General features: G+C 38.5%; 1 protein-coding gene across 1 annotated transcript; it reads right to left on the bottom strand.

Annotated features, from left to right (window-relative positions):
* Window positions 1–10342: 10342 nt before the first annotated feature.
* LOC127130410 (uncharacterized) lies at window positions 10343–13038 on the bottom strand. Its single transcript, XM_051059424.1, has 3 exons — window positions 12566–13038; window positions 11154–12125; window positions 10343–10355 (listed from the first exon to the last, which is right to left on the bottom strand). The coding sequence occupies exons 1-3, from the start codon at window positions 13036–13038 to the stop codon at window positions 10343–10345; spliced, it is 1458 nt and encodes a 485-aa protein (XP_050915381.1).
* Window positions 13039–21957: the final 8919 nt, after the last annotated feature.

A 21957-nucleotide genomic window follows, 5' to 3' on the forward strand; every position in this document is an offset into this window, starting at 1 on the left:
AAACTGCTAACATAAAACGCGCTCATCGCAATCTAATAAGAAAATCAAAACTAATGCTAGTGTGCGTAATATTTTATGAATAGTTTTCGACATAGCGAAAACAAGATCAGCAACACAAAACAAATATTACAAAATCAAGGATATTGTAACCGAATCAAAAAAATCCAGCAAGCCACTAATGCCAAATACCCATAACACAAAGCTGCTGACAAAAGCGAGTTCAAATAAAACAACACCAAACAACAAGCATTTGCACAAACAAGTTAACTACGTAAGCATAAAATTGACATTCTGACACGATTTCATATTTCAGCCTGGTTTCAACATAAAGAAAACAAAAAAAAAGTAGCACAATACAATTTTTTTTACAAAAATAACCCAAATTTTCAAGGAAATTCCCAAAATACCCCTGATTTCAAAAAAAATCCCAAACTACCCCACTTTTAGGAGGAGGCGCCAATTCAATTGGCGACTCCTCTTTAAAATTGAATGGAGGCGCCAATTAGATTGGCTAGGGCATGTGCCCTAGCCAATCCAATTGGCACCCCTGTGTATTACTTGAGAGGAGGCGCCAATTGGATTGATGCCTAAGTGTAAAATGCAATTTTTTTGTTATAGATAGAAGTGTTGTGTGAGTCATTGTTCCACATCTCATTTAATCATTTGGCAATCGTGTTTGGTGTTTGTTGCCGATACGGAAAGGTGATTTATGCTAGAGATAAACCTCAGATGCTGATGCTCTTCTGGAACACCACTACGTTCGAGCAACTAAAGAGGGAGATGGTTCGTTGGTTAGATGGGAAGATACCAGAAGGGAAAAAAATTAGAAGTATTAAGAGACTCGACAGTATCTTTGGTTGGGTGCGAATGAAGACCGATAAGGATGCTAGGGAAATGATGTTCGGTCGAGATGACATCAATTTGATAGTTGTAATCAGTTAGAAATATTTCTATTTTCAGTTAGCTTATTTTGTACTGATGTTTGTTGTGAACCTCGTTGTAACAAAAACTTTATGATATATAATGATTGAAGGTTACATAAATATAATGTTACAAAAAGCTTATGACCCAGATGATGCTCCTCGATTGGGACAGTTGTTCTTGTTGTGTCCTGGTTGACGACAGATACTACATAATCTTATCATTTTATCTGTCGAATCCATTTTTGTCATGATACGTGTGCCGTTTGGTCTTCCTTTTTTCTTTCTACGCATCTCGTCGTTGTGCTAAACTATATCACCTTTATATGGATGCCAGTATTCCTCCATTGGTAGTACTGAGAAGCTTTTATTATATACATTCATGACAGTGACGGCCTTGTACACATCAGATAAATGGCTGTAAGCGTCTTGACGAGTATATGCGCATGCTGCAATGACATGAGAGTAAGGAATACGGAAGACCTAGAATTTTCCACAGTCGCACCAACTTCTGTTTAGTCTAACAGCATAGGCTAAATTTAGTCTCCCCTCATTATGGTCCTTTGTTCCTGGACACTGAAATTTTTCCTATGACGGTCAAAGACTGTTACAGCGCGTGTGCTAGATTTGATGCTCTCCTCTTTCGTGACATTCATGCAACACTCACTGAATACTTGCCCATACATTAACACCACACCCCATCTTTCACCTCTGGTTGCAAACGTAGAAGCCAATCTATAATAGGTCGATCTTACCAAGGCGGTTATTGGCAGATTTCTAATTCCTTTGAATACCCCGTTCATGCATTCCACAAGGTTTGTTGTCATGTGGCCCCATCGACAACCTCTGTTAAATGCCCTTATCCACTGCTCTACTGGTATATTATTTAGCCATCTCCTTGCGTCTTCATTAGACAGTCTAATTTCATCACGATAATATTGAAATGACGGTTGAGTTAGAGCATACCCAACATTGACCACCTTCTTGCGAAGATTCTTATCTTTTATTGCACCCATGAAGTTTTGTGCAATATGTCTAATGCAATAGACATGGGTAGGAGGAGGATCATGCCATCTGTTGTCATGGTTGTTGTAGGCACTCTCAATGGCAGCATGTCTATCAGAAATCAAACAGAGACTGGCTTGTGGAGCCACATGCGTTCTGAGATGTCGAAGAAAGAAACCCCATCCACCAACCGTTTCACCTTCAACCAGAGCAAAAGCAATGGGAAAGACATTGTTGTTACCGTCTTGTGCAACCTCCATAAGCAAAGTACCCTTCTATTTTCCGTATAACCAAGTGCCATCAATTTGAATAATAGGTTTGCAGAATGCGAAACCTTTAATGCATGGGTCAAACGCCCAAAAGAGACGGTGAAAGATTCTATTACCTGTAACACAGGTTCCGTCTGGCATCATTGCTGGAAATATCTCCATAACTGCCACAGTTCCTGGGACATATGTTTTTAGTGCCCATAAAAACCGTTGCAATTCTTTGTATGAATCCTCCCAGTTGCCGAATACCTGTTCAACAGCCTTTGTCCGTGCAATCCAGGCATTCTTGTAAGATGGAGTATAATTATATGTTTTTCTGATATGGGATATAATTATACTCACTTTCACTGATGGGTCTTTATTAACCAACGGCAGAATGTCTTGACATATCAATGCAACGCTTAGTTTACAGTGATCTTGTTCAACGTTAGTTGCAATGTAACTGTGAGGTGGGTCTATTGAAGTAATCTCCCAAGAGTCATTTTTCTTTTTGTAAGACGCAGCCAACCGAAACTTACAAAGGATGTTACGACATTCAATGACATACCTTCTCGAATCAGTGCGTTTTACTGTGAAATCAATAGAGTTGTTCATGTGGAACTTTTTGATAGCTCGCACACATTCTTCTTTGGTACGAAACATGTCTCCCACCTTTAATTCGCCTTCTGATCGTGGATACGGGTTATAGAAAACACTGTTGGATGTTTCATCGTCATGCAGATCCATCTTTGTCATATGTTGAGGCGGATTGTAGACATGACTATGAGGTATTGCCGATGGTTGATCATCATCTTCAATGTCGTTGTTCAGCATGTGATCAACCGGTATCTCGGTCTCCTCTTCTTCTTCATCAACAACGTCCACTTCTGCTTCTGCTTCTGGGTTGATGTCATCTGACCATTGTGGATCAAAGTCACCAGATTCATCCTGACTGGTTATTTGAGTCTGCTGAGATGGTATACATGGTTGAAGAGTAATATACAACTCAATACAGTTGCAGCCTGAATGTTCATGACCAACAAACATGTATTAAACATCTTCATCGTCCCGTACCTTAAGCGGGAAAAACTTGTAGTGACTGTTCTAAAAAAATATTGGATTTTGATACGTGATCTTTAACACAATACCCGATCCTATACAGGATTGTATTCTTTTTTTCAAATGCAAGAAGGTTGCATTTCTCTTGATCGTAAGTCTAATGGTATCGGTGTTTCGAAAACAAAAACCGTATAACTCAGACTCGTATGTTTCACCGTTGTAGTGAACGTTGACACTGTATTTTGGTGAAGATGACATTGTGCAGATGAAAAATATTTTCTTGCTGTAGATGAATGTGGGTTGAGTCTTGGATGTTTATAGTAAGACACTTAAATAGGTGAGTGATGTGTCTCACATGCAAGCTAGTTCGAAGTGATGTGTCGCACATGCGAGCTAGTCCGAAATGATGTGTCAACCATGTAAGCTACTAAGAAGTGACATGTTCAGCATGCAAGAGAGAGGACAACCACATATCAGACATGCAGACACACACTCCAATTGAATTGGCGCCCCCATTCATTCCTTGCACATGTGCGCCAATCCATTTGGCGACACCTTATCTTGCATGCATGAAGACCTCGAAACCAAGCAATCAGACCTAGGTGTGTCATGCATGTCCCTATGGAGGCGCCAATTTGAATGGCGACACCATGTACAAAATGCACATGGGCGCCAATTCAATTGGAGACCACATGCAAACACAACTTTTCATGCTCCAAGCCATTTGCCTATAAATACATCCACACCATCAACACTTCTTCCACACTATCACTCACTACTTCTTCTACAATACTTGTTCTACAATTTCATCTGCAACAACTTCTTGTAGTTTCATCTGCACTAACCGATTTCATCCCCAACAAAATGTCTATCCTCACAATGGGCGAATCGCATAGAGGAACGGTTGCAAACATAGCAACTTATGTAAGCGTTTTCTTATTTTGTTATTTGTTTTAATAGAGTCCCTTTTAATAACATACTAACTTAGTAAAGTTTTTTGTTCTTTCTTTTATAGGATGTTGCAAGGTTCCGAACTCGGGTCCACGAATATGTGCATATGGACCCGATGATTCAACCTTATGTTGAACTCGCCGATTTTGGTCATATAAGCAAGATTTTGTCTTGGTCGATAGATAACAAATTCATTCTTGCTTTATGCGAAAGATGGCGTCCAGAGACACACATATTTTGGTTCCCAATCGGTGAGTGTACCGTGACGTTAGAAGACGTCTACATGCTTTTGGGACTGCCCATTGAAGGTAAGGCTGTTAATGGTAAAACCAACTATACGGATTCAATTTGCATGGACCACTTGGAGACTGATTTGTTAGATGATAACTCAAGAGGTCAAGGTATACTCCTTTCATGCCTTAAGTCATACTATAACAGTTTATACTTAGATGATCATTCTACCGAAGATGCTCGAATAATATAAACTAGGTATTACATTATGCTTTTAATTGGTTCTTTTTTATTTCCCGAAGGTAGTGGTTCTAGCATGCATATTATGTATTTACCTTTACTTATACATGTAGATAGAATAGGAAGTTACAATTGGGGATCTGCTTGTCTAGCCTATCTCTATAGCTCCTTGTGCAAAAACTGACACAAAGACACATCTACATTTTCTGGATGTGCTGTTTTGCTCCAAGCATGGGGTTGGTCAAGACTACCGTCCCTAACACCCGTTAACGACAACCCTTTCACTTTCCCGTATGCACAAAAGTAAGTTGTTTAAATTGCTATATATTTACTTACTTCTTTAAAAATTATCATCTCTAACTAATATTTTTACCTTTTTGGTGTAGATGGTCTGCATGTGGTATGAGTTATAACAAATGTCCTAGACACTGTATTACTCAGTATCGCAATCTGTTGGATCACCTTCGACCGACAGACGTAAGTATAATAACCTCATTTATTCGTTATAATTTGTTAACTTCTTCTACCTAGATTATAATCCTATTTTCTTTCACATTTCAGTTCATTTGGCCTCCATACCTTAATTTGGATCATGACCATGAGGTCAATGCTGAAGACGCGGCCGTATGGACTGCATGCACACCGATAATACGATTCACAACTATGGAGATACACAACAGTGATCGTGTGAAGTTGCAGTTCGGTATGCCCCAAAACATCCCAGATCCCCCAGCAAGCCTAGGAGAATGACATATGTGCAAAGTTAACAACCAATGGAACTTAAATCCATGGCAAAGCTTTGCAAGATCGGAGTGCCACAAATGGAAGCACCGCCATGACCATGTCTTAACTGACACAGTCATGCCAAATGAAGAAAAACCAAGTCGTACTTATATGGCTTGGTACAAATCAGTTGGTTTTCAGTTCATCATCGAGGATATGTACCTGTACGACCCACGCCAACAAACTTACACACCTAACACATCAACATCAAATCCCAAACAACATTGTCAGACCGGATACACACAACCCCCTGTCCGTTAAACGTTCCGTTCAACCAACACACAAACATACAACCAAAACATGCCATACACCCAACCCCAATACCAAGAGCATACCCCATACCACTACCAACAAATTGACCATCAACCTGAGACCCAACATCGCTTCGCACCCACCACACCATCCTACAAGAGCCGCCTTAGCCCGAACACCCAACGATCATTCAACACCAACCGCCCCTCCTCCTACCATAGCCAAGAAGCCCAAACCTCACAAAACCAAAACCTCCAACAACCTTATCTATACCAAACACCCCAACAACCTTTCCAACCTTTCCTCGATGCATCATTCACACCCATGTCTCCCTTCAACCGTCCCGGTCGCCCACCAATGAGTCAACCACAACCCAACTACTCTAGCATGGGTCATGAACTCAGCTACGGCGGTACACCCTCTATTCATACTGAAGACTATGCCGACTTGTCTGACTACCTCAACAGGCCATCTCCTGTAGTTGGTAGTGAGGCTCCTGGCCCCTCAGATGCTCAAACACCAGTAGTGAATCATCAACGTGGGTCAGGGCCACGGGTTAAGGTAGCTAGGGGATGTGGGACCGGTGGTCGGTTAGGTGATCCCGATCATCACCATTAGACTTTTTTGTGTAAACGTAAAATTTTATTAATATCAATTGGTATTATTTCAAAATTATGTATACCGTAGACCATTTAGCAAAAAAAATTGCATTTTACACTAAGGTGCCAATCCAATTGGCGCCTCCTCTCAAGTAATACACATGGGCGCCAATTGGATTGGCTAGGGCATGTGCCCTAGCCAATCCAATTGGCGCCTCCATTCAATTTTTAAGAGGAGTCACCAATTGAATTGACGCCTCCTCCTAAAAATGGGGTAGTTTGGGATTTTTTTTGAAACCAAGGGTATTTTGGGAATTTCCTTGAAAAATTGGGTTATTTTTGTAAAAAATTCCATAATACAATCCCAAAATTATTTACAATATTACAGCAGCGTTACAAAATCAAAACAAACCAAAAGTCCAGCATAGAGTTATAAACATATACGCATAATAGGCATTCAAATCGATGTTTGAATATAAATAAAATAGCAAAACATAAGATACGCATAACACAAAAGAAACTTCGATGTGAATCGTTATTGACTGAGTTATTGTTGATGATACAATTCGATGACAAACATCATAATCGATGTCTCAATGTTGATTCTAAAGTCGTTGAGGAGGTGGTGAGGATGCTGTTGAGGTGTGGTGGCAGTAAAATGTTGGTTTCACGGTGGTGATGTCATTGGAAATCATGACCGAATATGTGTGTTTGTGATGAATGATGAGTGGATGAAGGACGGAAGGTCGGTGATGATGGAATATAGAGATTGAAAGAGGGAAAGTGAGGTTTGTCGCCAGAGTGATGGTTAATAAAGGTGAGGCAGAGAAGACGAAGGAGGCACCAATGATGATGAATGGTGGTTCGCTTGCACTGTGTGGTTGTTCCAACGGAGGGAATTTGTGAGGAGAAAAGCAGATGTTTGAGGTTGTGTGGTGGTCCGATGATGTGTTTGGGAGTGGAAGGTGAGGGAATCGGAGATGAGTGTAGTAATATGGAGGATATATTAGTTTTATGGTGTTTAATGGATGATTTGAAGGCGGTCGAAGCGGAAGTGGTGAGAGGGCCGAGGCAGAGGGATCATGTGTTTGGTAGTTATAAGTGAGAAAAGGGTAAGCAATATAGTGCTTGCCAGAGGAAACGCATGGAAGAGAAGGAAGGTGAGATGAATTTGCGCGTGGAAAAAAGCTGAGAGGAGTGAAGATGTGTTGGGAGTATGGATCCAGCTTCTCTCACGAAGAAGAAGGAAGAAGTTCTCCCCTTTTCCACTTTTTTCGTTTTATTATTATTATTATTATTATTATTTTTTTAAATTTCTTTTCTGAACTGTTTGAGTTGAGAGTAGAAGTGGTATGGATGGCTGCTGGAAAATTGAGAGAGAGAACAACTGATCCTCTCCCAAATGGCCTCAAGTTAACTTAAATACTAGCTACTTTAGCGTTTATATTTTATTTTAATTCCAACTCTATCCTTGGATATTATTATGTGACAAAATGAGTTTCCACTTGATGAAATAAAATCAACCAAATTTTAATAAGTCAACTCAATTATTTTATTTTCGTATCTATTTCTTTAAAATTATTATTCTGATTAAAAATGGATGAAAATGGTTAAAAATCGAACGCGCGAATATGCCCAAAAAAAATAAATGCACTAAAATAATCTATGCGCAAAATGATTCAGTAAAATAGGCAGTCGCAGATCAACAATTATAGTTGAAAATACCTGGATGAAAATGTTCAAACCAGTCAAAATGTGAATGCGAAAAAATTAAACGAGTGCACCAAACTAAACTACGCGTAATGTAATTCAACAAAATAGATAGTTCCAAACCCAAACTTGAAAACATTGTTCTCTAATTTTACGTGAGGTTAAGAAATCGATTCAACTGATGTGTTTGAAAAATTAAAATTTTATTCTGAGCACAATATATCTGGTTTTTGAAAAATTTAAAAATGCATGGACAAAATTGGGGTATGACAGCTGCCCCTATTTAATAACCTTAACTTGAGAATATGAATGACAACCATCTTCATATATTCGTCGTGAAAGATAATTAAATACAAAGGATCCAAAATTTGTCCTTCAAATTTGGGTGAAATTCAATGCAATGAAATGAAATTAGGCTTGACGAAATGCCTTTATTGGTAAGTGGAAATGCAAGGTGGACTCACTGGGTATATAAATGATCAACTACTCCAACTTCTTAAGCTGGTAGGCTGATTAACAAGTGATATATATTCTGAGAATTAACATGGAAAAATATTCAAATAAGTTCCGCCGAGGAAGACTACTACCGAGGTTCCCTGTGGAAGATTCAAAAGAAACTCACTAGAGAGTCTACTACCGTGACTCACTAGGAGGTACCTGCTACCGAGGTTCGGCTGAGAAAATACCTAATGCCGAGATTAAAACTGGTAAATCTAATGCCGAGATTAATTAGGGAATTTACTACTGAGATTCTGCTAAAACATACCTATTATCAAGGTTTAACTGGGAAGTCTTCTGCCGAGATTAACTAGGGAATCTACTGTCAATATTCTATGGGGAAATACCTTATGATGAGGTTAAAACTGGGAAATCTTCTACCGAGATCAACTAGATAATCTACTGTCGAGATTCAATAAGTAAAATACCTTATGCATAGGTTTAACTGGGAAATCTTATCCCAATATTAACCAGGGAATCTACTATCGAGATTCAATAAGTAAAATACCTTATGCCGAGGTTTTACTATGAAATCTTATGCCGAGATTAACCAGGGAGTCTACTGCCGAGATTCAATAAGTAAAATACCTTATGCCGAGGTTTAACTAGGAAATCTTTTGCCGATATTAAGCAGAGTATCTACTGCCAAGATTGAATTGAAGGTAGAGAAAAACAAGAAATGGGGGGTTTGAATTGTTTTGAGAAAATAAAACTTTTTGGAATTTAGACACATGCAGAAACAAATAAATTCAACACAGAATTTTATACTGGTTCGCTTGAAATTCAAAGCTACTCCAGTCCACCCGACCAAGGTGATTTCGCCTTCAAAAAGGACTTAATCCACTAATCTTGAAAGATTACACGAACAATCGTCTAAGATAATAAAGATCTCTTAACCCTCTCAAGTTTACAGACTTTACAAGTCACTTGAGGAAATTTCTTAGCAACATAATATGATTAAAGTAATGATTGGTGCTTCTAAAATAAGCAGAAATTACACAATGTAAGAGTAAAGAATTATTTCACACGTAAGAGTAGCAGCTCGTGTGGGAGAATGAATAATGAATATAGTGGAAGTATTGTATTCTCGTATGCTTTCAGCTGCCTTCCTTGAGTGGTGTTCCATCCTTTATATAGGAGGATGAGAAGACCGTTGAATGATGTTAAAGTTAGAATCTTGGGCAATGATGGATGATTAATGTCATTAATCTTTGTGTTCTTTCTAAAGCAATATTTGGGGCGCCATAAAATCCTTCCTAAATTATCTTCTTTCCATAAGCGAATTTATTCAAGGTTAAGCTTTCTGAATCAGAGGGTCAGAAAGTCAGAACCTTCATGCAACTTCAGAAGATGCTTGTTGCTGATTGTCTTCAAAGTTTCTCTTCACTTGATTTCATCAGAGCGTACGTCTTCAGATTCTGGAGTCATTCTTCCACTTCAGAGTGTCTGATGTCTTTTGTTTAGCTTTCACTTGCGTTGATCAGAGTCAGAGCTTCTGCTTGCGTATCTTCTAATTGGTATCTTAGACTTTGATTTTGTATCTGATGAGTGTCTATCTGACTATTTTGATTCGAGTCTTGCATACTTAGAAAAATTTCGTTAGGGTACTATTTTTGTTTCATCCTTTGTTATCATCAAAATCTTAGAGATACATTGTAGAACTAAATTTGTTCTTACAATCTCCCCCTTTTTGATGATGACAAAACAAGTCAGAGTGATGATGAACCAGTAAATAGCATCTCAGAATCAGATAAGAACAAGGGATTCCCCTTGAGTTAAATCATCAGATTTCTCAGAAGTCCTTACCAGACCTTCCTTGTGTGGTAGTTAGTTTGTACCTTAGCTGTTATCTTGCATATCTTTAGTTTTCATAAATTATTAAGATATTAATATTCGCAGTGCATTAAGAGGTTTAGATGTGTATTTTCATCAGAGTTGTTATAGTTCTCCCCCTTTTTGTCAGACTCAAAAAGACATAGAAAGTAAAGCAAGAAACAAATATTCATATATAAGAGAGAAAGTTGGTATAGATAGGCAGCAATGAAAGCATATATCAAAAAGCATAAGAAAAACATCATAAGAAAACAACAAAAAGAGCCTAAGTGCCTAAAGGGTTTGGAGGTGGAGGCATCCTTTAGAGCAATTGAGTCAACAGGTTCTGAATGTTGTTGTTGACGGAGTCCTGGTGATCTAACCTAGCTCTCATAACTTGTTGTTCCTTTTGAAGTTCCTCCAGAGTTTTCAGTACCAGAGGGGCGAAACCAGTGTTAGATTGCTCCCCATGAGTTAGAGCATTAGTGCTGGCATTTGCAGCTTCCTCTACAACAATGCATGCTGCTTCATCAGCTTTGGCTTTAGTTTTTGCCTCAGCTTCAGCAGCAGCGGCTTCAGCAACAGTCTTCTCTTCAGCTTCTCTGAGTCGTTGCTCTTCTTTCAAGCAAGCTTTCTCTTCTGCTTCCTTTCTGGCCTTTTCTTCAGCCTCTCTGACCAAGCGAGTCTGTAGCCTTACTCCAGCGTCTCTGACAAATTCGTTGCAGACTTGCTCAGAGAGGCCTTTTAGTTTGAAGGATTCAAAGGTTATCCATCTGATTACTCGGTTCCAGTGGATCCTCACTGCAGAGGGATCATCACTGATGCCAGAGTTGACATATAGAGACTTGATCTTCTCCACTGAAGACAATGCAAATAAAGTGATTGCTTCTTCTAGGGTGGGGAATGCAGGTTCTGTTTTAGAGTTGGGGGATGGGGATGATGGTGGTGTTTGGTTGGTGTCAGGAGGAGTTTGAGTAGGGATGATGATGTCTTCAGAGGTTGGTATGATGGGAATATCAGAGGGTGGTGGTGGTGTTTGTGCGAGTGGTGTTCTGGGTTGTTGTTCAGAGGGTAGAGTTGCTGGTTGTTCAGAAGGTGGTGTGTTTGTTGGTTGTTCAGGAGGTGGTGTTTGAGGTTGTTCAGATGGTGGTGGATTTTGTTGTTCAGGGGGTGGAGAGGTGGCTTCTGGTTCAGGTTGTGGTGGTTGCTGTGAGGCAAGAACACACGCCTGAAGTTGGGCTAATATGGGGGATTGGGGATCAGAGGGTTCGGTGTCTGATGAAAGGATGTAGTATGGTGGGGATGAAGGTGTAGAAGAAGATGGTGAGGTGGTTTCGTTCAACATTTCTGCTTCAGAAACGGGTAAGGTAGTGGTTGCGAGATTGAATTTTAGATAAGGTGGGTTAGAAGATTTGAAGGTAGAGGGTGGTGTTTCTGATTGGGTGTAGATAGGAGTGGTTTGGGGAAGAGAAGAAGCAAGTGGCTTTAATTTAACAGAGTGAGAATGAGGTAGAGACTTACTTGGAGAATCATCCAGAGGGACTGGAGGTCTTGACCCAGAGGTTTCTCCCAATTTATCCTTCTTGGCCTTCTTTGACTTTTCAGAAGGATCTCTCATTCTCTTCATGAAGTTTGGTGGATGCTCAGGCAACCAATCCACAGAGAACTCAGAAATATCAACCCCTTGGCTTGCAAGGTCGTGGAGATAGTGTGCCGCCACTTCTGGAGGGTCAATCTTGGAGAAGATGTATAGACTGTTGGGAGTCTTCCTTTGATCCTTGAGTGCTTCCCAGGATGTGTCTAGAGTAGGTTTAGCTCTGACTTACTCAATCACCCCCATACTCTTCAGATTATAAGCATTCAGAGGTCTTCCAATGTCAACAGTGACATCCTCCATCAGATTGTGATGGATCAGGTGATCCACCAGCCCACTCTCGATCAGAACATCGGAGACGAGTCTTCCCATAGAAATGTAGGTTCTAGGCTTCATATTGTTTCTGGTATCCTTGACAGAATCTCTGAGATACTTGAAGAGCAGCGCTGGCAGGTTCTATTTTATCCCTTTGTGAATGCAGTAGAGGATGCACTTCTGATCCGTATTGATGTAGTCAGAAGAGTTGGAGGCAGGGCGGTGATGGATGGTGCCCATGATGATCTTTAGCCAGACTCGGAGGTTCTGGGAAGTTCCTTCTACTTGGAGTGTTTACCTCCAGCGTTCTGTTGGAAGATAGTTGGGGAAATTTCCTAGGACAAGTACTTTGCCCTAGGGTTAATGTTATAGATTCTTCTTCCCCCTGTCTTCTCTATGTTCAGAAGGGAGGCGGTGGATTTCTCAGTGATTACCATCTTGACCCCTAGAACATATGAGACGATGTAGTGGTCATCTGCGTCTGCAAAATGCCAGAACTCCTTTACCAGATAAGCGTACACAGGGCCGTAGAGTGTCTGGAAGTAGGTTTCCCATCCTTGCATTCTTAGTTCCTCAGTGAGGTCTATGCCATTGCGCTTCATGTTGTCAAAGTCTATCAATGATTCGCACAACACTTCAAGCTTGTCAAAGGGCATAACAAGATGAATATGAGGTTCACGGTCTAGAATGTGAGGTTCTTTATAGATTGGGGTAGAAACGACACCAGTAGTAATAGTTGTTTGTTGAGAAGGAATGGGTGTTTGATCAGTTGATTCAATCTGCTGAGAATAGTTGTAGACGGATTGTTGTTGAGCATCCATGAAGAACTTTGATGAACTTGTTTGAAGTGTGAAGAACTTTGTTGAAGATGATGAAGAGCTTTGTTGAATATGATGAAGAACTAATGAAGATGATGCACTTGAGAGAGAAGAGGGTTTGTGTAGGGCGTGAGTGTAAAAGTGTGAGATTGTGATAAGTGAAAAATATAAATACACAAGGAGATGCATGCAAAATGACAACGTTAGAGGCAGTTGAGAGGTTATGAAATTAATGATGCACATTAACCAATTTGACACGCTTAGGGGAGACATGATTACAACCCATGATGGACGTCTAATCCCAAGTCAGCACACTGCTCGAGGAGATCTCAAGGGTTTGTCTCTTGATTTCTACTAGACAACTATCTAGAAGATCCAAAGTCAGACGCATGATGCCCCACATGTTGATCTATATGATCTTCAGGAATACCAAGAGATTGGATCCTAAGGATTTCTGATTCAGATGACTTCTAACTGGTCGAAGTATCCGAGTCAGATCCAGATACCAGATGTTTATTTCAGAGCCTTATTTTTTCTATTTCAAAGAAGCACATTTGGTTTATTTTGGGAAAATTTCTACTTTTAAATGTTTCAGAATAAATGAGAATCTATCTTCAACAAGGAGTTTAGTGAAAATATCAGCCCATTGATGGTCTGTATCAATAAATTGTAAGGATATTACCCCTTTCTGAACATAGTCTCTGATAAAATGATGTTTTATTTCTATGTGCTTAGCTCTGGAATGCAAGATAGGATTCTTACTTAAACATATGGCAACAATATTATCACAGAAGATAGGAATGTTACTCTCAAGGATCTGAAGGTCTTCTAGTTGATTTTTCATCCAGAGCATCTGAGTAGTGCAAAGTGAAGCTGATATATATTCGGATTCTGTAGTAGACAGAGTGATGGTTGACTGTCTTTTGCTAGCCCACGGTATGAGATTATTTCCCAAGAACTGACAGTTCCCAGATGTACTTTTACGTTCCATTCTGTCCCCTACATAATCTGCATCACAATAACCAGAGAGCCTATACTCTGATGTTTTCTCATACATCAGGCAAAGGTTAGGGGTTCCTTTCAGATACCTTAGGATTCTTTTAACAACTATTAAATGAGATTCCCTAGGATCTGATTGGAATCTGGCACAAAGACATACACTAAAAAGAATGTCAGTACGTGTAGTTGTCAGATAGAGGAGAGAGCCTATCATACCACGATAGAGCTTCTGACAAACCTTCTGGCTAACTTCTTCTTTCTCCAGAATGCAGGTTGGATGCATTGGTGTCTTGGCAGGTCTGTATTCTGCCATTTCGAATTTCTTCAGAATGTCTTTTATGTATTTACTTTGATATACATAAGTATCTTCTAAATCTTGATTGATTTGAATTCCCAGAAAGAACTTTAGTTCTTGCATTAAGTTCATTTCAAATTCTGCCTGCATCAGCTCAGAGAATTCTTGACACACAGAGGGGTTAGTTGAACCAAAAATAATGTCATCAACATATATCTAGAATATCATGAGATCATTTCTAATGTTTTTAAAGAAGAGTGTAGAGTCAACCTTTCCTCTAATAAAGTCATGTTCCAGAAGAAAGTTGCTTAATCTTTCATACCAAGCTCTAGAAGCTTGTTTTAGACCATACAATGATTTTTTCAGTTTAAAAACATGTTCTGGACATTTAGAATTTTCAAAACATGGAGGTTGATGAACATACATTTCTTCTGATATATAACCATTAAGAAATGCGCTATTGACATCCATCTGATATAATTTGATGGAATGATTTATAGCGAAAGAACCAAGTAAACAAATGGATTCTAACTTGGAGACTGGAGCAAAGGTTTCATTGTAGTCAATGCCTTTTTGTTGACTGTAACCTTGTGCCACCAGTCGTGCTTTGTTTCTGACTACTTCTCCTTTTTCGTTCAGTTTGTTTTTGAATACCCATCTTGTTCCAATAATATGAGTTCCTTTAGGCTTTGGGATAAGATCCCAGACGTCATTATTTGAGAATTGATCCAGTTCTTCTTTCATTTCCAGAACCCAATCATTGTCTTGAAGTGCCTAATCACATGAAGTAGGCTCTATCAGAGATACTAATCCTAGAGGAGTTTCTTTAGATACTTTGAATATTGACCTAGTTCTGACAGGTTCATCCTTGTTTCCTAGAATCAAATATTCAGAGATGTTAGGGAGATTTCTTGATCTTTTCTGGATAGTTGAGATTTCAGTTGCATCTGGACTTTATTTCTTAGTTTCTTCTGATGCTTTAGTCTTTTCGTCAGAGCCTGCAAGAGTTATCTCCAAATCTACAAGTTTCTCAACTAGCTTTGACTTTTCAGGGTCAAGCTTATCATCAAATATAACATGTATTGATTCTTCCACAATTTTGATTTATGTGTTGTATACTCTGTAGCCTTTAGAGCATTCTAAGTATCCTAACATAATACCTTTTTGTGCTTTTGAATCAAACTTGTTCAAATGTTCTTTAGTATTAAGAATAAAGCATGAGCATCCAAAAGGGTGGAAGTAAGAAATGATGGGTTTTCTTCCCTTACACAGTTCATAGGGAGTCTTCTCCAGAATAGGTCTTATATAGATTCTATTATGAATATAGCATGCTGTATTTACTGCTTCAGCCCAAAAGTGCTTAGCCACATTTGTTTCATTGATCATGGTTCTGGCCATTTCTTGGAGTGTCATATTCTTCCTCTCTATAAATCCATTTTGTTGTGGAGTTCTAGGGCATGAGAAATCATGGGATATTCCATTAGAGTCAAACAGTTCTTCAAAGAACTTATTTTCGAATTCGCCACCATGATCACTTCTGAGTCTGATAATTTTAGAGTCAAGTTCATTTTGCACTTTAGAACATAAGCTAGTGCATACAGAGTGAGACTCACTCTTGTGCTTTAGGAATTTTACCCATGTCCAGCGACTAAAATCATCAACAATAACCAGTCCATACTTCTTTCCATTGACTGACGCTGTCTTAACAGACCCAAAAAGGTCAATGTGAAGAAGTTCCAGAGGCTTAGAGGTGGAAACAACATTTTTATTTTTAAAAGATGTTTTAGAAAATTTTCCTTCTGACATGCCTCACACAGAGCATCTGAAGAAAACTTCAGCTTAGGTAGACCTCTGACTAACTCGAGTTTATCTAGCTGAGACAGTTTTCTCATGCTAATGTGGCCCAAGCGTCTATGCCATACCCATTGCTCTTCGTGAACAGACATCAAACATTTTACATTTTGATTTTTTAGATCTGAAATAATTATTTTATAAATGTTGTTTTTCCTCTTGCCAGTGAATAAAACTGTTCCATTATTCTAATTAGTTGCTTTACATGTTTTTTGATTGAAGATTATATCATAATCGTTATCACTTAATTAGCTTATTGATAACAGGTTATGCATTAATCCTTCTATATAGAGAACATCAGATATAGAGAGAAGAGATCCATTACCAATAGTTCCGGAGCCTCTGATTCTACCTTTCTGATTTCTTCCGAAACCTACGAAGCTAGCATCTTTAAGTTCCAGGCTTTAGAACATATGCTTTCTTCCCGTCATGTGTCGCAAGCATCCAGAGTCCAGGTACCATGACTGGTATCTTAACTCTGCTGCATAAGATATCTGCAACATAAACAATCTTATCCTTTGGTACCCAGAATCTTTTGGGTCCTTTGTGATTAGTTTTCCCAGAGTTTCATAGAACTTTGGGTTTTCTAGCATTAGTAAAACATTGTGTTTGTGCATGCGTGTAGTGATAAGAGAAAGGAGATTTGGGTTTGTAATCCGTAGAAGATTTATCTTCACTAGGATCATACCCCATTCCTCTTTTATTGTTCTGACTGACTTCATAGATCATGGATGCTATTCTGCTTCTTTCTATCCCATTTTTTTCAGAAACTTTTGAAAAGATTTTTCATATTTCTATATCATTGTGTTAGAAGTTTGTGGGGCTTGAGATAAAGCTTCTTAAAGTTTTAAACGTTGTTTATTTGTGGAGTCTTTTTCTTTTATCAGAGTTAGATTTTCATCTTTTAATTGTGAAAATATTATCTCAAGCTTATCACATTCTTCGATGGTTCCTTCAAGAACCCTTTTTAGTGCTTTAAATTTTTGTTTAAGTTTCTGATACGAGTTCAAAGATTCAGAAAGGCATGATTCAAGGTCAGAGCGAGAAAGATCAGAAAATACCTCTTCAGGATCAGACTCTCCATCTGATGTGTTTCTGGAAGTGGTAGCCATGAATGCAACATTTTCCTGTTCTTCAGAGTCTGACTCAGAAGAATCAGATCCACTGTCGTCCCAAGTGGACATGAGTCCATTCTTGGATTTAAAGGAGCTTTTCTTGAAACTTTCTCTTCTGGAGCTTTCTTTCTTCAGCTTTGGGCATTCATTTCTGTAATGACCTGTTTCCTTACATTCAAAGCATGTTACCTCTTTGTTTGATTTGCCTCTGGAAGTTGTTTCTGAGTGATCTCCCTTGGGTCTTGGTCTTCTGAATTTATTATTCCTTTTTCTCCAGAGTTGTTTTACTCTTCTGGTTAAGAGGGATAACTCTTCTTCATCATCAGAGTCTTCCTTTTCAGAGTCGTCATTGTCTTCCTCTTCAGCTTGGAAGGCTTTGTTCCTTTCTGGTTTACGTCTCTCAGATCTCGACTTTGTGCTACAAATTTGTTCTTTCTTTGAGGCTCATCTTCCTCAAGCTCTATCTTGCGACTTCTGAGGGAGCTAACTAGTTCTTCAAGGCTGATGTTGTTCAGATTATTTGATAGTTTTAATGCGGTGACCATGGGTCTCCACTTATTTGGTAAGCTTCTAACGATCTTTTGACGTGATCTGCAGTTGTGTAGCCTTTGTCTAGAATATTGAGTCCTGATATTAAAGTTTGAAATCTAGAAAACATTACCTCTATAGCTTCATCGTCCTCCATCTTGAAAGCTTCGTACTTCTGAATTAGAGCCAGAGCCTTTGTCTCTTTGACTTGTGAATTTCCTTCATGAGTCATCCCCAAGGAGTCAAGTATTTCTTTAGCTTTTTCCCTGTTGGTGATCTTTTCATATTCATTGTAGGAAATGGCATTCAACATTATTGTTCTGGCTTTATGATAGTTTTTGAAGTCGCGCTTCTAATCATCTGTCATCTTATTTCTGGCAATGGCAACGCCAACGTCAGATACGGGAGGTATGTAGCCAATATTAACTATGTCCCGCAGATCAGCATCGTAGCCCAGAAAGAAACTTTCGATTCTATCTTTCCAGTAATTAATTTTTTCTCCATCAAAGATTGGAGGTTTAACATTGTAACTATCTCTTTCATTGGTGTTGCCCATAGTGTTTTTCTCACGCTGGATCTCTCTACACTGTTAAGTGTTTGATTAGAAAATCAATAACAGAGCCGAAGCTCTGATACCAATTGAAGGTAGAGAAAAACAAGAACGGGGCGGTTTGAATTGTTTTGAGAAAATAAAACTTTTTGGAATTTAGACACACGCATAAAAAAATAAATTCCTCACAGAATTGTATACTGGTTCGCTTGAAATTCAAAGCTACTCCAGTCCACCCGGCCAAGGTGATTTCGCCTTCAAAAAGGACTTAATCCACTAATCTTGAAAGATTACACGAACAATCGTCTAAGAGAATAAAGATCTCTTAGCCCTCTCAAGTTTACAGACTTTACAAGTCACTTGAGGAAATTTCTTAGCAATATAATATGATTACAACAATGATTGGTGCTTCTAAAATAAGCAGAAATTACACAATGTAAGAGTAAAGAATTATTTCATACGTAAGAGCAGCAACTCGTGTGGGAGAATGAATAATGAATCTAGTGGAAGTATTATATTCTCGTGTGTTTTCAGCTGCCTTCCTTGAGTGGTGTTCCATCCTTTATATAGGAGGATGAGAAGACCATTGAATGATGTTAAAGTCAGAATCTTGGGCAATGATGGGTGACTAATGTCATTAATCTTTGTGTTCTTTCTAAAGCAATATTTGGGGCGCCATAAAATCCTTCCTAAATCATCTTCTTTCCATAAGCAAATTTCTTCAAGGTTAAGCTTTCTGAATCAGAGGATCAGAAAGTCAGAACCTTCATGCAACTTTAGAAGATGCTTGTTGCTGACTGTCTTCAGAGTTTCTCTTCACTTGATTTCATCATAGCGCACGTCTTCATATTCTGGAGTCATTCTTCCACTTCAGAGTGTCTGATGTCTTTTGTTTAGCTTGCGCTTGCGTTGATCATAGTCGGAGCTTCTGCTTGTGTATCTTCTAATTGGTATCTTAGACTTTGATTCTGTATCTGACGAGTGTCTATCTGACTGTTTTGATTAGAGTCCTGCATACTTAGAAAAATTTAGTTAGGGTACTATTTTTGTTTCATCCTTTGTTATCATCAAAATCTTAGAGATACATTGTAGAACTAAATTTGTTCTTACATGAATAAGTAAAATACCTTATGTCGAGGTTTAACTAGGAAATTTTCTGCCGAGATTAACCAAGGAATCTATTATTGAGATTCATTGAGGAAAATACCTTATATCGAGGTTTAAACTAGGAAATCTTCTGCCGAGATCAACCAGGGAATCTACAACCTAGATTCAATAAGTAAAATACCTTATGCTGAGGTTTAACTAGGAAATCTTCTGCCGAGATTAACCAGGGAATCTACTACCGAGATTCTGTGGGGAAATACCTTCTGCCGAGGTTTAAATTGGGAAGTCTTCTCCCGAGATCAACCAGGGAATCTACTATCGAGATTTAATAAGTAAAATACCTATTACCAAGGTTTAACTGGGAAATATTCCTCCGAGATTAACTAGGCAATCTACTGCCGAGATTCAATAAGTAAAATACCTTATGCCAAGGTTTAGCTGAGAAATCTTCTACCTAGATTAAATAGAGAATCTATTATCGAGATTCACTAAGGAAAATACCATATGCCAAGGTTTAAATTGGGAAATCTACTACCGAGATTAACTTGGGAGTCTACTGCCGAGATTCTATTGAGAAAATACCTTATCCTGGATAATCTTCTATTGGGATTTACTAGGGAATCTACTGCCAATATTTTTTAGAAAAATCATACGGTAGATGATTGACTACAATACTGATTTCTCTTCAGACACACATGAAATATGGTTCATGGTTTATATTATGATTGAATATGCTTTATGTTGTGCATTTTGATTGATGCATGTAATGTTATGGTTATTCGACCTAGTAATCCACACTTGTGGATATACTACACATGAAATAATGCATAAAATGTAATGATGGATCAATGCATGTATGTGTGCCAATTGGAGTTAGAATTCCAGGGTAAGAAAGACTTGATTTTCTTTGGTTGAAAGGGTCAAGCAAAGTTGGGTTCTGAAGTACCAATGAAAATTGGTGTTTTGTAGGCGTCAAATGCGTTTAGGCCTTTGTAAGGTACCAAGCAAAGGTTGAATTTTGATTACATATGTTTGACTTTTCATGCTTGTGTTACAAGGCTTCATGATATAGGAATATGCCAGATGAATGTGATGATGTGCATGACATAACTCTAGAGGTAAGCAATATGATTAATGCATAAAGATGATTTATTCAATGACTCGAGGGTTTCTAAAAGTTCCAGTGGGGTGGGTAATGCATGGTAAAATTCTTTTACAATAAGGTTTCTTGTCAAAAGGTTAGAGGATGATGTGCTAGCATGTTTTCCCGACACTCGTTTCAAACTCAACAGTTGCTGATGCATTGTAGGACTTTTGCTTGAGCAACTTGAAAGTAGGGAGATGACCCGTCCCTCTGTAGCCTGTCATGCCCTAGTCTGCTAGGTCTTTGAAGGAATTTGCCTTGAAAGGAGGAACCAAATATACCATAATATGGCTTTGAGCTGAACTGCCCTCAATATTTTAGGCCTTAAAGTGTTCTGCTTCTGATTGATCGGTGCTTGAGGCAACTTATCTCTAATTAACCGAATCTTTAGGTGATTTGCCCCTAATCGACAAAGCCTTAAGGTGATTTTCCTCTGACGTGACCAATTCTTGAAGGGATTTTCCCTTGACGGAACTTCAAAATGGCTTTCCTTAATATGACATTGAGGTAGTTTGTCCTTGATTAACCGATTCTTGAAACAATTTTCCCCTTGATCAACTGATGTTTGGAGATTTATGTCGAACTCGCCAATTCTTGGAGTGATCTTCCCCTGATAAACAGAGTCTCCGAGTGAATTTCTCCTGATCCATAGGGTTATGAGGTAGTCATGGTTTTGGTCAGCATCGACGAATGATCAAGTTCCTATCTGATTGCTCCTTGTTGGAATTTCCCTGATGCCAAGTACTTACTTGCAGATAAAATTATTCATTAAAATGGTAATTTTAATGCGATACTATGCAAGTTTTGAAATCAAAATAATTATTGAGATTAGGTTATGATGTACAGTGAAAAAATAACTGGTTAGAATGAAATGTTGATTTAGACATTCACAATGTGAAAGAAGTAATGTGAAAGCATGATACCAATACAAATGATTAGCAAATAACTTTGGAGTCAGCTTAACACAATCTTGCTATAGTATGCTTTCAAAATAAACTCTGCTTCAATTAGGTCTTTTGAGGGTTGTAATATGGTATAGTTCATGGGTTTCCGAAACAAAAAGAATAAGGTTCATAATTTAATTTTAACCCACATATTCTTCTTGATGATCTCCAATCCTACTTTTAATTAATTTGACACATGAATTCAACTTCCAAGAGGATTTTGAAAATGGAGATGTGATGGTTTGAAAATCAATGAATTTTTGCTTGAGGTGACAGTCACCTAATTTTTTTTGGTAGTCACGAAATTTGTTTGTTATCAAGTATTTTGGTGACCCTTTGATTCTTGATATGGTGGTCACCTAATCTTATTTTTTTGGTGAGGATTTGAG

The sequence above is a fragment of the Lathyrus oleraceus genome, chromosome 3 (genome assembly GCF_024323335.1).
Source record: "Lathyrus oleraceus cultivar Zhongwan6 chromosome 3, CAAS_Psat_ZW6_1.0, whole genome shotgun sequence".
NCBI lineage: Eukaryota > Viridiplantae > Streptophyta > Magnoliopsida > Fabales > Fabaceae > Lathyrus > Lathyrus oleraceus.

Bases quoted from the DNA above. Each gene is read 5' to 3' on its own strand.
- LOC127130410 (XM_051059424.1), bottom strand. From the start codon at position 13,038: ATGGATGCTCAACAACAATCCGTCTACAACTATTCTCAGCAGATTGAA. The intron at 12,126-12,565 runs GTACTTGTCCTA...TGAGTAAGTCAG, and splicing joins AACATTAACCCTAGGGCAAA to AGCTAAACCTACTCTAGACA.